At 37.6% G+C, this 16653-nt stretch overlaps 3 protein-coding genes across 3 annotated transcripts; all 3 read left to right on the top strand.

The window, feature by feature from the left end:
* The first annotated feature begins 4842 nt into the window (after window positions 1–4842).
* On the top strand, window positions 4843–7509 carry LOC109194783 (leukotriene B4 receptor 1-like). The gene has a single exon (XM_019345596.2). It carries the CDS (start codon window positions 5270–5272, stop codon window positions 6242–6244), a length of 975 nt encoding a protein of 324 aa, XP_019201141.1. The 5' UTR covers window positions 4843–5269; the 3' UTR covers window positions 6245–7509.
* Window positions 7510–10176: 2667 nt separating this feature from the next.
* Window positions 10177–12402, top strand: LOC109194770 (C-C chemokine receptor type 4-like). Its single transcript, XM_019345550.2, has one exon. It carries the CDS (start codon window positions 11177–11179, stop codon window positions 12107–12109), a length of 933 nt encoding a protein of 310 aa, XP_019201095.1. The 5' UTR covers window positions 10177–11176; the 3' UTR covers window positions 12110–12402.
* A 1831-nt stretch (window positions 12403–14233) lies between these two features.
* On the top strand, window positions 14234–15962 carry LOC100707875 (leukotriene B4 receptor 1-like). The gene has a single exon (XM_005449624.4). The coding sequence runs from the start codon at window positions 14667–14669 to the stop codon at window positions 15642–15644; it is 978 nt and encodes a 325-aa protein (XP_005449681.1). The 5' UTR covers window positions 14234–14666; the 3' UTR covers window positions 15645–15962.
* The last annotated feature ends 691 nt before the right edge of the window (window positions 15963–16653 follow it).

The raw sequence follows: 16653 nt of genomic DNA, 5'->3' as shown, positions 1-16653 counted from the left end.
AGGTTTCATGATGACATCTTTTCTCACATCAGCTGTGTGCTGATTACAGCTGGTCCTCACCCAGAGCTGCAAAACAACATGTTTGTATAGAATGCAATGTTTGTTGACATGGAATCAGGTGAACATTCAAAACAAAGTACCTAGTATTAAGTGACATACGTATAATTTTACCATAAGTTATAGTATAATCTCCATAGTTTTTAATCTTGCTTAAATCATCATTATAATCATCTTTAACTGTTATCATCCCCTATTGCATCCCATACTTCAGACATCTAACGCATACAAGTAGATCTTAAATTTCCAAAACCAAATCAATTAGCTTTGCAGAATAAACCTAGCCAACCACTGACCCTGCCAATGCTGACAGCAGCCTGTCCAAAAATCACGAGTTAACTAAGAAGGAATAAGTAGTTTATTTTCATAATACTAATACTAATACTAATACTAATGATGATAATATAGTTTGTAGTTATAATTCACAAAGAAAATGTAAGTTAAAAGATGTTTAGTTATCTTTTCTTTCTTCACTTCTTTTTTACATTTACATATTATTACGTTTATTAGTCTTTACAAATGCGCCAGTTGTTACACAATTGCCCAGAAAAAGATCCTGTGAGTGCTCTGAGGTTACTTCCCCCATCCTTTCCTTCCTGAGTTCCCCGTGTGTTTCTGGAATTTTTTAACTAATCAGCATTAAATGATCGCGTTGAGTTTACTCCAGCCTCCTGTGTTTTTTCATCTGGGTCAACAATAAGCAGCTTCCAAGCAAAATCAAAGCCAACAACAACACAAAAATCATTCCAACTTATTTAATTTTCTTCTTCCTGTATAAAAGATAAAATCTTTTATTAAATAAAGATGTATTGTGTTGTTTAGAGAGAGACTTGACATGGGTTTATCTTGTGCTTTTGCAGTTCAAAATGTCGGCTGACAGCAATATCAATGTATCATTTGTGAACATATTTAGAGGAATATTTTGGTTTTTAGTTATTTAGAATTGAATGCTGCTTCCTATAAGTAAATGAATAATACACACACACACACACACACACACACACACACACACACACACACACACACTTGTTTTTATTTCTTAGTGAGCACATCTAGCAATCAAAAATGAATGCCTAACCCTAACCCTTAGGCTAAACCTAACCACAACCTAATTGTAACCCTGATACTAAAACCACATTGGGGACGGGCATTTTATCGCTCTAAGTGACTGTTGGTTCAGATCAGTATATGTAAAGCTGCTCAAAAGATAACATTTTTTCTTTCATGTTTTTTTTTGTTTGGTTTGGATGTTTATATTTAGTCATGGTAATGGTTTAGGTAAAAGTATACCCCTTAAACATAAAAGCACATTTTTTCTATGTGCCAAGCTTGTGATTACATGGTGTAATGACTGAAACACCTTACATGTGATCCAATTCTGGGAGGAGATACAAACCCAGCTTCAGGATGGTCACAAATGTACTCCTAGTGCCTGTCTCAAGCCTGGATTAATGGGAGGGTGGCGTCCGGAAGGACATCTGGTGAAAAATTGTTACTGAATCAAAAAACATGTACGAAACTACTTATCTTTTCTCTCATCACTTGTTAAATCTGTCACTGCCTTCCCTGTTCCAGCAAACCTTTGAACCAATTTGACCTACGGGCACATAGGGGATGCATGTGTGTGTTGTCTTAGTCTCCAGTTATTCTTTTGTTTTGTCATTTTTTGGAGCTTTGTGACATAACCCTGACATTGTGTATTTCCTGGTGATTTCCTGTTTTTTTTTGTGGGGGTTTTGTGGATTCTCTTCCGGAATTCTCTGTGTTTCTGGAGCTTTAAATTAATTAGCAATAAATACTCACTTAATGAGTGTACTCCTCCCTACAGTGATTTGCATTTGGGTCCACAATAAACAGCTCACACAGGTGACATACAAAAAATAGCCATGCAAATACCCGTGATCAGGAAAAATGCAAAAACCAAAGAGCTCTTGGCTGCAAAGAAAACCAACACATTCAAAACTCTCCCTGTTACACAGAACAATAAAGCTTTTCTGTGAAAATAAGAGTTCAAAGAGAGGAACATGGGTATGGGTTTACCTTGCACTTTTACAGTTAAATATCAGGTAAGATTATGAAGTGTCAGCAGTTTGGGAAAAAAAAGTCTCACCTCAATGTTCATTTAGTTCTGCTCCAGAGATTTTGATCTTTTTTGATGATTGAACCATCGTTGTGTTAGCCTGAGTCAACCTTTCTTCCGTCATAGGGTAACATGATGGTAAACTGATCAAATTACTAAAGGAAAGGGTTAACCCCCCCCCCCCCACACACACACACACACACACACACACACACACACACACACACACACACACACACACACACACACACACAAAACCCCTTTCAGCTATCTCAGTGAGGACCTTCATTGACATAATGGTTTCCCTAGCCCCTTACCCTAACCATTAAAAATGAATGCCTAACCCTAACCCTAAATCTAACCATAACCCAATTGTAACCCTGACACTAAAACCACATTTTGAGCCTCAAAAATGGCTTTAAATGCCTTCAAATTTGTGAGGATCAGGTTGTGTGTCCTCACAAGTGACTGTTGGTTCTCACAAGTATAGTAGAATGCAGAAAGATAGCTAACAAAGATAGCTAGACAGGAACACACACACACACAAAAAGGTCAATATCCAATTCTATGACATAAACTTTAATGTGTGAAAAATAGTGTTCAACATTTTAGGTGTAATAAAAGTGTGTTCTATTTTTCTCACTAGTTGGAGGTTCAACATGCAACCTGCATTTTGGTGACATACCTTGGTTACTGCATTGTTTATGGCAAGCTACTCACTGTGACTGCAATGAGGATCCACCATTACGTTCACGTGGGATACCTCTTAATTTACTTTAACAAACATAATTCTAAAAGTTCTGAAATCCAATCTAAGTAACAACTATACTTGTTGCAAAGTAACTGTGTGTGCTTCATGGGAGGACATTTAGACCATAGGCATCCCACATAGAAACTAACTGAGAACTTAATTTCTATTTTCTTTTTTGCTTTGTTTCTTTTACAGTCTCTATGGTTATATTCCCTGGAAATTCTCAATAAAGCTCTGCATTGTTCTTAAACTGACTGGAAATTACTTCAGCACTGGTGTGTTTGATAAACCAGGACACTGACACATTTTTTTGTCCCATCCTCTTGTGTCAATTCCCCTTTGTTAATTTCATAATGGTACATAATGTGCAAGCTGTTGAGCTGTGCATTACTAAAACCACCCAATGAAGTGCTGCATTGTTATGGAAATGTATACATGCTGTATTTTAATCTGTTGCAGAGTCTCTTACGCTACAAGAACTGAAGCTGCTGACAAACTAAAGTGATTTCCATGTCTTCTTCATTAGGCTCGGGGACTGAAATACTTAATGTTTAAATGGATCCAGGTTAAAGTTTCAGAGCTCTAATGTGAAGCTATCATCTCAGAAATAAGCAGCAAGTTGTTTTTAGCAGTATATACATCTCTATCAGCCTAAAAACATTATCATCCTCTTCACCCCAAGCCTCATCTCCTATAATGAAGTCAATTAAGCTAATTTACTGTGGCAGTAAAGTGTTAAAGGAAAAATTAAATAATGATTGTATGGCATGCAGATAAGCTGGCACTGCAGAGACTAAGAGGCTGGGTTATAATTCAGGCAAGAGCCTGAATATTTTGTGCAGTGGAGAGTTTTGTACCATACCAATATTGGCCGTTTTTAATCGAAATGGCCACTAACAATGATAAGATATAAACTTAGGTTGAAATATTAATTGAGATGGAAGGAAAGAATGAAATGGTTCCAATTAAAACCCTGTTGAATCAACAAAGAGAATTCTTGGGCTCAGCAAGAAAAATCAAAACCACCTTTGGCTAGCAACTGTCTATAACACTGTCTATAACACAAGAATTGGTATCGTCAACCTTCTGGTCTTTGAAAAAACAATGTAAATTAGCCACGGCGTGCGATGAAAGGAGCTCTCTGGTTAGAAGGACTTATACTGGCTGCCTAGCTTTGTTAATGTGCTGATAGCGTTGCACTGCTAAGAAGTGTGCGTGCTTATACAAAGGTCATTCAGCCTCAGTATTTACACTCTGTCCAACACGGATATATGAAGAATGGTAAGGAACTCTGCGGTGATGGACAGTATGGTGATGGTTCCTGCACGGATGATGGTCCCCTGTTTTCGGCAAACACCACCATATACAAATGTTCTCAGGTACATCTGTGATCACTTTCATGTTGTATGGTTGTAGAAATGTGAAATTATCTTCCAAAATCACAATATCATTGTGGGTCAACAATGTATTTTTACATGTTTGGATTTTTTTTTTTATATCAGCTGACTTTTGGGATAAAAACAGCTAATATGATGACATGATTTACGAGTTATGATTTTAGCACTAATTTACAAAAACACAGCATCAAAAAGAAAAACAAAGTGATTACAGATATGTTATTCCCAACAAAGGAAAATTAACCCAGAAAAGTCTTTTAAACAACCTAATCCCATACTTAATCCCAAAGTACATCCCTTTGCTAATATAATAGCTAATTCGTGAACTAACGTCATTTGAAAATGACGAGTGAAGTTGCCATTTTAAATGTCAGAAATAAATATTTTAAATTTATAATCCGTCTACTCCCCCCCCCCCCCTTTTTAAAATTGCATTTTAAAAAGATCTTAAAAATCTGTTTCGTTTCGCTGTTGTTCAACAGCACAAAAACTTTAGGCTTTAGGGTAATATGTTAGAATTGCAATAAAGACTGAAGATCTGACGATATTCCAGAGTTACAAAGCTAAAAAAGGACAAGAAACTGTGTCCTTTTCCGATAGTCCAAGACAGAAGATATATGTCTGCTTTTATTTTCCACTCCATCTCAAACTAAAAGAAATTTTCCATTTCACCAAAGACATACAAATGTCCTACTAAATGCAAAAACCAAAAAGGAAAATCCAAAAGATTCCTACTAGCAAAATAAATGAATAAAGAGATTCAAAACTCCCATTAATCCGTGTCCATATTTCCTTTTGTGAAAAGAGTTATGCAAAATTCTGAAAACATGGTGGCAGGTGTCTTTGGGATTTTGCATAGCTCACAGTTTCCTTGTTATCAGTTCCTCTTTGACTACATCAAAAAACAACAGCTTGTTTACCTGACTGCACATTTATCTTCATCATCACTTGCTCAGTACACAACCGAGCAAGCAAGCCGGCAGCATGGCACAACTCAACTCCACCAATGTTACCTATAACATCTCCTCCTGTCCTGGATATTCACCTAGTTTCTTCTTGGAACCCAGGAGTCTACTTCCTGTGGTGGTGATGTCCATCTGCTTCCTGCTGGGATTCGCTGGAAACATCGCTGTCATCATTCTCAAGCCAAACTGGGAGAACATGTCCAGTCTGACCCAGAGTTTGATGCTGAACCTGGCTTTGTCAGACCTACTGTGCTTGGCTACCCTCCCAATATGGATTTACTATTTTGTCTGTAGCTGGACCTTAAGCCTGGCAGGCTGCAAGCTCATATCATACCTCATGTACTGCAGCGTTTATGGCAGCCTGCTGACTGTGACTGTGATGAGTATCCAGCGTTACCTTCAGGTCGTTCACCTGCAGAGGAGTTTACCTCAGGTAGGAACAAGTAAGCTGCTGGTTCCGCTCTGGGTGTCTGCAATGATCCTGTCCATTCCTGCTTTAGTGGTTCGACAGCTGGTAGAACAACAACATTGGATTTATTGCAAACATCAATACTTTTCAGAGGGCCAGTCACTGGCTGTGTTGTTGACAGAGATACTGGTTGGTTTTGTTTTATTTTCTATCATAGTTTTTTCATACATCAGTCTCTACAGACAAGTGAATCGGACAGCTTTCTTCAACAATCAACAGACCACGAGGCTGATTACCAGCATCATTGTGACCTTTTTTGGCCTATGGATGCCATATTTAGCCATAAATGTGCTGGCAGTGGCAGCTATTTCCCTAAAAAATGAGAGCCTGCTGAAGTTTTGTGAAGACACCTGGAATGCTGTTGGAGCACTAACATTTCTAAGTAGTACTATGAATCCACTCCTGTACACATTTACTTCTATTCATTTGTCCACTCTGGGCCAAAGAATTGGTGACCAGTTAAGAAGGACGTTCAGAAATCGGTCTCGGTCAAGAAATGTCACTGCAGGAGCAGTACCTCATTGATATTACGACACCCTGTCTGTCTGTTACAGACAGGGTGTGGTAATCTCTATTTGTCACAGCAAGCTGTTGCGATTGGTCAGATAATGGACTTACTCGTTGAGCTGGTTCTCAACCAGAGAATTCAAACAGCATTCGAAAAAATCAAGGTACCTATTAAATGACATCTGATTACATAGAATTTTTCCTTAACTCATATCACCTCCTATGAAGGCTAGAAGCCCATTAACTGACTCTTATCGACTGTCATAACTCTTATGATCATACTTCAGATTGGGCTTTAGATTAGTTGTTAGCCAGAGGACCTATGTAGCATGTCTGCAGCTACATGAATTCCCCAACACAGGCTCTGTGGACACAGCTTGTCCTTGGTTCAATGCACATTTCTTTATTTACACTACTTTTTGCACTTTCCACTGCTGGCACAGCAACATCTGGTTAACTGTGCTGTCAGCATCGTCCCCTCTCTCTGCATAACTCCATCTTAGTGTCCTATTGTGTAAATAGCAAGAGACTGGATTAGCTGATGGCTGCCAGTTGTACCAACCGGCCTCCCCTGGCAATGCCCCCTGAACCCGCTGTACCACCCCTCCCCTGCAGATGAGACGCAAACTACATCCAGCTACCCCAAAGAAGCCTGCTGAGACAACTAAGCAACTAAGGGCCGCTACTACTATTGGTGTGTGGATTGATACTGAAATATCAATTCTAATACCAGAGATTTATGAAATAATCTAGATCCACTCTAGAAATCCCCATAGTAAATTGGGGCAAATTTGTAGTTTATGATTAACAGGAACACAGTGGAAAGTATCTATATTATCTGCATCTATATTATCTGCATTGTCTAAATGATTGGTAGGAACTACTTCTTCTTCCGCCTGTCATAATGATATCCTAATTTTGACTGTATAAATGCATCACTGCTCATGTGTGCTCACTCAAAATGTGGAGCTGCTGGCAATATGTAGCACTGTTGTTGAATTTTGGAAATTGACTTGCGTCTAGGTTTAGGTTTTTGTGTCTGTGTTTAAATGATGGGAATTTCCCGCATCCTTAAAACCACAGATTTCCTTTTTTTTTTTTTTTTTTAAATTGTAGAGCATTAAAAGTGGATTTTATATAGTCTAGGTATCTTTAAAATATACAGGACACTCTCAGTAAAACAACTGCTGTAGGCTTGAAATATCCCAAAATACAACGCAAAATATTTTGTAGATAAGATAGCTTTAAAATAACATGGATCTATAAAATCTAAAAAAATGTTTCTCAGCTGTATTATTATTTTCATTCAGTCACATTTGCTTTTGATTGGTAATTGAATATTTTAAAATTTATTTTTTTAAGTTTTTCTATGATAATTAAATAAGAAGAACAAGAATTCCCATGTCTTGTATTCATTAGAAAAGTTATAGTTTGAAATACACTACTTTTGCTTTTCCAAACACAAGTTGTTGTACTTCATGTACTGGTATCAGATCAGTATCATCCATACAGCCTGAATTTGACTTGCTATCAGATCGGAATGGAAATCAGTTGCATCGTACATCACTAATACATATCTATGACAGTGACAACAGCTGATACTCACCATTCAGTGAGCTCATGACAATCAAAGCAGCTTCTGCATATTTTTAATTTTCTTCTTTCTCAATTTTAGAGGCTTGTGTAGACTCTGAGTTAATGTCATTTTTTTCACCGCAAACCAGTTATAAAGTGTAGTATACAGTATAAAGTGCTTTGGGTAAACTGTTCCTGTGATTTGGTGACATATAAATAAAACTGCATTGAAACTTAACAGAGGAGGAAACAACAATTAATGAAAAAAATGAATAAATGTTTGTTCTGGAGCTCCTCCATCACCAGAATTGACCATCTTTCTCCATTCTTAACAACAGAAAGACTTAGAAATTAACAAGAAGAAGGGCAGAGAGGGTACTGCACTGACACTACAAGTCTATAAATCATGCCATCAGTTCAGTTCAGTTTTATTTACATACCTCACCTCAAGGCACTTTATATTGTAAAATCCTACAATAATACAGAGAAAACATCAACAGACAACCAGTATTAGCAAGTGCTTGGTGACAGTAGGAAAGAAAAACTCCCTTTTAACAGGAAGAAACTTCTGTAAAGATGCTGCATCATAAAGGAGGTGCTATTATTATATTCATACAAGATACTGAAGCTAAAGTTTAAAATATGGTGAAACACAATATTGAAACATTCAAAATAATATGAAAATAACTAAACTAAAGGTATGTTACAGGCTTTGATTTTAATGATTAGTTGGTTGAACAGCCACATTTATCAGAAACAACTTTACAATTGTATAGCACAACATTCATTTATTTAAAGGGAGACATTTAGCAACATCATAATATATATTATATTATTAAAACACCTACCTTTATGTGTGACAAAACATGGAAGTGTCCCAAAGCATAGGATTGTTTTCTTCCATTCATGTTCTCCATCATTACACTTCTCTTTCAGTTTAAAGTCCCATCACAGAGACTTCACAGAAACCTCTGCTTTAAATTCTCCTTTAATAAAGTGAAACAGGCTTCAGACCCTCAGTGTCACACATCCCATCTCTAATCTTCTCATTTTACCTTTGCCTTTACATCCTGCATTTGGGCACAACTTCACACACGCCATTACATGACACAAAGTCAAGTAACTTAGCTACAACATAATATACTAGTATATGATTAATATAATATTTCCCACATATGCAAATGAAACAGATGATTAACAGATAGAAATCAGTTAGAATTACTTTAATCATTTTTATTGATGTAAATATTAATAATTTCATTTCCTTCCTGGGTTCAGGTGGTTGTAATGCTTCACTGGTTTATATACTATTGGATAGTTTTACTTTTGCAACATCTCCTGCTATGTAAACGTCTCAAGTATGAACTGTACCTGTTACAAAGTAACTGTGTGTGCTTCAAATTATTTTATACAGGCTAAAGTCTTTCAGCATGGAGCCTCCCTGAGAAGTACATTTGTAATCTTTTAAAAGTTTACTTTCAGCTTTTACTTTTTTATTTATTATTTTTTTGATTTCATCACTCTGATTATATTTGCTAGAACTCCTGAATAAAGATCACCATTGTTCTTCCACTTCCACTGATATTTGGTTCATCCATCTGTGAATCCTTTCTTTTTTCAGGCCATCCAGGGGCCCTTTGTGTGTGGGTGTATGGTTAAGTAAAAGGGGCCTTTCCTAGAGTAACTCTGTTAGTCTTGCGCTTAGAAGCAGAAGAAATGCAATCTTGTATGCTCCCTCAGGCTTTCTGAACAGCTGTCTGGATTCATTTATAACCTTTTATTGTTGTCTAGACACAAATGGTCCACCCAAAGAGTCAGACTACTGCAGGAGAACTTTTTGTCAGCAATCATCCTTCCAATGCCAAGATGACTTATTTTATGTACCTCTAAAATCATTCCTGTATCAATGCACTAGAAGAATACTGATGAAAGGTTGCAGTGTTACAGTAATTCATGCTAAAGAAATTTTGTATGTCAAACTTATAGTAATTAGATTTATTGTTGTTGGCAAAAATAGGATTTGTCAGGTAAATGTATATACAGTAATGCAAATCTTATTCCTAATAGGTGTCTTGTTAATCAATAATAGGACATTTTAGGAATATGTATTTTATATATATACATGTAAGTATTTGTTTTCTAGGTGAGTCTAGCTAGCCTTTGGTAAATGATAACTGAGTTTCCTTCTTGGCAAGAAGGGAGAAAACTGGTAAATTAAAAAAAAACAAAAAAACAAACTAGCCTATTTCAGTCTATCCATCCATTCATTCGCTTCCACTTATCCTTTTCAGGGTCGCAGGGGGCGCTGGAGCTTATCCCAGCTGTCATAGGGCGAGAGGCGGGGTACACCCTGGACAGGTCGCCAGTCTGTCGCAGGGCTAACACACAGGGACAGACAACCATTCACACTAACTAGCCTATTTCAGTCTAAAATGAGGAAAATCCCATAGACATATAAGTTATTATAAAACACCTCATCCCTTCTTGGACTTCAGCGGTGTGGTTCACACAGCAGTGCTGTCCATCTGCTTCCTGCTGGGATTTCCTGGAAACACCAGTCTCATCATTCTCAAGCCAAACTGGGAGAACATGTCCCGTCTGACCCAGAGTTTGATGCTGAGTCTGGCTGTGTCAGACCAGCTCTGCTTGGGTATCATTCCAGTGCTGATTTACTCTGTCCTCAATTGCTGGCCCTTAAGCCTGGCGGGCTGCAAGATCATAATATACATTGTGCACTGCAGCATTTATGGCAGCCTGCTGACTGTGACTGTGATGAGTGTTCACCGCTACGTTCAGGTGGTGTACCCAGAAAGGAATTTAGATCAGGTAGAAACAATGGTTGCAATGATCCTGTCCATTCCAGAATTAATCAATCGACAGCTGGTAAAAAAATCGCACTGGACAAAATGCCAAACTCAATACATTTCCCAGGAGCAAATGGATGAAGTGACTATGTTGATGGAGATTCTTGTAGGATTTGTGTCACTTTCTGTCATTGTTTTTTCATACATCAGTCTCTACATAAAGGTCAATCGGGGAGCCTTTTTTCAGCAATCCACAGACCACCAGACTGATTACCAGCATCACTGTGACCTTTTTTTTCTTGTGGATTCCATATCTTGTCATAAATGCACTGAGTGTGGCAGCTATTTTCTTGAAAGATAACAGGCTACTGGAGCTTTGCAAGCACACCTGGACCACTGGCAAAGGGATGCAAATTCCTGAAACCACGACAGCAGGTGTTTATGTCAACACGACAGTTTCTTTCTTATTAGTTCCCCTTTGACAGCATCAAATGAGAACAACTTGATCACCTGATGGTACATCTATTATAATCACTTGCTTGGTGCACAATATTGTCAGCAAGCTTGAAGCATGGCACAACTCACCACCACGGTGAATACCCTTAACTTTTCCTCCACTCCTGGATATTCACCCAAAATCTCCTGGTCCACTGGTGTGGCTCCTACGGTGGTGATGTCCATCTGCTTCCTGCTGGGATTCCCTGGAAACATCGCTGTCATCATTCTCAAGCCAGACTGGGAGACCATGTCCAGTCTGAGCCAGAGTTTGATGCTTAGTCTGGCTGTGTCAGACCTGCTCTGCATGCTTACCATTCCAGTGTGGATTTACTCTTTACTCAATAACTGGATGATAGGTCTGGTGTCCTGCAAACTCATAATGTACTTTGTGTATTGCACCATTTATGGCAGCCTGCTGACTGTGACTCTGCTGAGCGTCCAGCGTTACCTTCAGGTTGTTCACCTGCAGAGGAGTTTCAATCGGGTTGAAGCATGGAAGCTGCTGGTTCCGCTCTGGCTGGCTGCAATGATCCTGTCCACTCCTGAGTTGGTAGTTCGAAAGCTGGTAGAACAACAACACTGGACAAAATGCAAAAATAAACACTCTTCTGATGGCCAGAGGTTGGCTGTAGTGTTGACAGAGACTCTTGTAGGATTTGTGTCACTTTCTGTCATGTTGTTTACATACATCAGTCTCTACAGAAAGGTGAATCAGGCAGCATTTTTCAACAATCCACAGACCACCAGTCTAATTACCAGGATCACTGTGACCTCTGTTGTCCTGTGGATGCCATATCTTTCCATAAATGTTTTGGGTGTGGCAGCTATTTCCTTGAAAAATGGGGGACTGCTGAAGTTTTGTGAAGACAGCTGGAGCATTGTTGGAGCAGTAACATTTATAAATAGTGCAGTGAATCCACTCCTGTACGCCTTTACTTCTATTCATTTCTCCACTCTGTGCCAAAACATTGCTGAACAGTTAAGACAGAAGTTCAGAATTCCATAAAATATGTCTAAGTCAGCAGATGTCACTGCAGAAGCAGCACCCCAATGATGAAAGGTCTTTGGGAAATTGTTTTTTGGTCTGCTGAGACTGGAAATATACGCACAGGATGTTGTAATCCCTTTTTGTCACAGCGAGCTGTTGGTGATTAATGGTTTAATGATGAACTTTGAGTTTAAGCAACAGCTCCTCTCAAATCAGCTGTGTGTGGAAAGAGTTAAATGACCTGCAGATGTCGCCTTTTAGTTGCATTTGAAATTTCATTCTAAATTAACATGTGTACATTTTAATAATTACTCTAGCTCAAAGTGAAATTTCTTTAATGATGAATATATGCAACGTCATACTCATCCTCCAACAACACAAATGTTAATGAAGTGTTATATTTATCATTGTAATACAGATATAAGCTATTCAGAGGTTTTGCAGCTCAAAACAACTGGAAATGGTGTGAAAGCTATTTAAATAAATGTTCATTATCTGTATGTAAAACATTCTTTGCAAATATTCTAAGGATGTATTCAGGTAAATAAGACTAATGTGATATTTTGTTGTCAAAGAAATTCAAGAAATACAAAACTATCAGCAAAAATAAATCAATAAACAAATAAATCAATAAATAAAACAAAAAATTATTTTTGTTCAAATTATTTTCATGTTGCATTGAAACAAAATACCTCCCTCTGCTGTTACTGGAGCTTACAGCAAATTACTGAAACTTCTACATATATGTATGTTTCATGCTTTGGAGAGGCAAAGTATGAAATAAACAGGGTAGACCAGTATTTCTAGTTTGCTGTGATACTGGGTTGCATCTCCCTTCAAATCAGCTTTGTGACAACTGGTCCTCAACTGTGAAAATATTGTAGATGTTTGTTGAAAAGGAGACATCTCAAAAGACTCGAACTATCTAATGAATTGGATACAATCTTACCTTAAGTTAGAGTATAATATCAATTAGATTTTTTGTCACCTGTGAAGGTTTTAAGCACATAAACAGAATCTTATTGATCGTAATCACTTTCCTGATCCTATGTCTGTGTAGGATGTCAGTCATCCAGGTCATAATAATCTAAGGAGCTTGGAAAGAAAAGCGTCTGGACTTCTTAAGTTGCTTGAAGATGTTTCACCTCTCATCTGAGAAGCTGCTTCAGTTCTAAGACCAAATGGTCTTAAAGAAGTCCAGTCACCTGTCTTTCTAAGTTCCTTAGATTTTCATGATCATACTTTTTTGGGCAAATTTCATACAAGTTTTAAGCCTGAGGACATTTTGTCATTTTGTCAATTCTAGTGAATAACAAACAGAAAACAACTGAGAGTGCATACAGTAAGCAAATGTAACTCCAACTACAATGTTTTCATAACCAAATCAATTAACTTTACTGCCTAACCATAACCAAACACCTGCCACCACCTATCAGTGACTGTAATAATAGATTCTACACATTTTTTTATTTTATTATTTCTCAACTTTAGATGTTTGTGTTTACTCTGAGTTGATGCAGGTTTTTTTTTAAGCGAAAGCCTAATTTCTTTTCGTTCACCCCAACCAATCCAGTACATGGCCTCAGTTTGCCAGAGGCTTCTTCTGGTTGAAACGCAGTGTTTTGTTTCTCACTGTCACCTAATGATCGCTCATAGAGTATCTTTTGATTGTAAGGTTGTTTTTTTCTATATTACTGTAGGGTCTTTATCTTACAGTATATGTGTTGTAACGTAAAGAAATGGCGTTGTGTTTTAGTGCTATATAAAAACAATTTAACTCCCATAGAGCTTAAATCTGGGACTCTCCACCATTAGACCCTAGTCCTGAAGAAACTTCTCGGATGAGAGGTGAAACATCTTCAAGCAACTTAATGAAGTCCAGATGCTTTTCTTTCCAAGCTCCTTAGACTGTGATGACCTGCATGACTGAGAACCTTTACAGACAACATTTTCCCTTAGATGATCCTCCCATTTTTTGCTGTATGTTGAATAGAAATACTAGAGACTGATATTTACTGTAATGCACTGATGACTGCCACATATGGATTTCAGACAGATTATTCCTTGTCACTTCACTTGTTCCTTTAGGCTAATATAGCCTGATTATAGTTGTTATAGGCTAAAAAGCAATAATGTATGGGTGGAAAAAATTAGTTCTTTTTTTTCCTTTCAATTTGTAAATAAAACTAATATGACAGTTATGCAAACGCATGCAAATGTGTTTAGGTAGAAAAATGCAAAATCCCCACATGCAGACAAAATAAAAAATTCTCATGTTTTACTGACAAATGATGTGTATTACAGACATAAAGCATTTTCAGTATTTGCAGAATTTGGGTTGAGTCTTATTCAGCACATTTTTCTGTGAACAGCAGCAAACTTTGGTATATGGTTATAACCTGTAATAAATTCAAAAATTTATAAAGAAAGCCATGCAAAATCCTGACACCATGAGTGTAAATGTTTACATTGAAACGACTGTTTCCTTGTTGTTAGTTCCTCTTTGACAGTTCATGTGACTGGACATTTATTATCATCATTGCTCAGAGCACAATACTACCTGGAAGCTTGCAGCATGGCACAGCTCACCAACGCTGTGGTTAATTCTAACATCTCCTCCTCTCCTGGATATTCACCCCATTTTTCATGGGACTACAGTGGTATAGCTGCTACAGTAGTGATGTCCATCTGCTTCCTGCTGGGATTCCCTGGAAACATCGCTGTCATCATTCTCAAGCCAAACTGGGAGAACATGTCCAGTCTGACCCAGAGTTTGATGCTGAACCTGGCTGTGTCAGGCCTACTTTGCATGTTTACCGTTCCATTTTGGATTTACTCTTTACTCAGCAGCTGGACCCTGGGCCTGGTGGGCTGCAAGGTCATAACATATTTTGGGTACTGCAGCGTTTATGCCAGCCTGCTGACTGTGACTGTGATGAGTGTCCAGCGTTACTTTCAGGTGGTATACCTGCAAAGGAATTTAAATCAGGTACAAGCATGGAAGCTGTTGGTTCCGCTCTGGCTGGTTGCAATGATCCTGTCCATTCCTGCTTTAGTGGTTCGACAGCTGGTAGAACAGTCGGACTGGACATATTGCAAACATCAATACTGTTCTGTGAGCCAGTCAATGGCCGTGTTGTTGACAGAGATAGTGGTGGGTTTTGTTTCTGTTTCTCTCAATGTTTTTTCATACATCCGCCTCTACAGAGAGGTGAGTCAGGCAGCCTTTTTCAACAATCCACAGACCACCAGACTGATTACCAGCATCATTGTGACCTTTTTTGTCGTGTGGGTACCATGTCTTGCCATAAATGTCCTGGGTGTGGCAGCTATTTCCCTAAACAATAAGGACTTGCTGAAGTTTTGCGAAGAAGCATGGGGCACTGTTACAGCACTAACGTTTGCAAACGGTGCAGTGAATCCACTCCTGTATGCCTTTACTTCTAATCGTTTGTCCACTCTGTGCCAACAAAGTGCTGAACATTTAATGCAGAAGCTCAGAATTCCCCATAATCTGTCTAATTTAGCAAATATCGTTTCAGAAGTAACATGATTTTTTTCAAATTATTTTCCCCCTGTGATCCTGGATCTTCTCTGTCCTGCACTGTAAAACAACGACAACAGAAATATGCAGTAAAGTAATTGTGTGTAAACAATGAAATTACCTAATAATATCGCCGATCGCTGTTCTAATACAATTAATCAGACCTAACATTACAGAAAAGTGCTGTTATTAGTTGGATTTTATTATGTATCTTATATGTAATCTTATACTTGTACTTTTATTCCATAATTTATGTCATAATGATATAACACCCATTATATAAAAGTCAAAATACTTTTATTAAACTAGTAACTGGGTTTAAAAATACAGCAATCCTCTGTTTGTTTTTTATTAAACTAACTGTCTAATGGGGTTTTGTGTGTATTTTAATATAAAGTGGTAGCACTTTATAATAATGTAACACTATTAAGCATTAGTATGGTTGTAGTGAGTGCTTTTATATATCATTACTCCTCCTTGATATTCCATTTATTAATACAGACATGTTTATCCATCTATTACTATTACCATGTCCCATGTACACCATCACTGCTGTACATGGTTTAACTATGTACAGTTACTGCTAGTAAAAACCATAGTCGTAATCATAGTCATAAAAAATATGGGTATTTATAAATAGGATACTAAGGAGGAGTAATGCTATTTAAATGATGAATTAATCGCTTGATAATATCCTAATAATGCTTAATAGTGTGACATCATTATAAAGCGCTACCCATAAAGTAAATAGATTTTCCATTTTAAAAATATCCATAACATGTGATTGTAATTACAGTAGGCTGTTAATTACAGATCTTATCACATACTTACTGATGGACGTCAATACTGAAAGACTTTAGCGCTTTATGTAAGTGAAAAGAAAATCTATTGCTGGTGTAAAACCACTTTATTGCTCTATTAAATTTTTCATTTAAACTATAGTGAGGTTGAATGGCTCCAGTGTCTCCATATACAGTCTCCAGAGTATGGTAGAGATATTAGGGGATAGGCTATTATA

This window comes from Oreochromis niloticus, linkage group LG15 (assembly GCF_001858045.2).
Source record: "Oreochromis niloticus isolate F11D_XX linkage group LG15, O_niloticus_UMD_NMBU, whole genome shotgun sequence".
In the NCBI taxonomy this organism is placed as follows: Eukaryota; Metazoa; Chordata; class Actinopteri; order Cichliformes; family Cichlidae; genus Oreochromis; species Oreochromis niloticus.
Note: the sequence above shows the minus strand (reverse complement) of the source record. Positions and strands in the feature narration are given on the sequence as shown.

Coding starts and splice junctions, on each gene's coding strand:
- LOC109194770 (XM_019345550.2), top strand. CDS start 11,177: ATGGCACAACTCACCACCACGGTGAATACCCTTAACTTTTCCTCCACT.
- LOC100707875 (XM_005449624.4), top strand. CDS start 14,667: ATGGCACAGCTCACCAACGCTGTGGTTAATTCTAACATCTCCTCCTCT.
- LOC109194783 (XM_019345596.2), top strand. CDS start 5,270: ATGGCACAACTCAACTCCACCAATGTTACCTATAACATCTCCTCCTGT.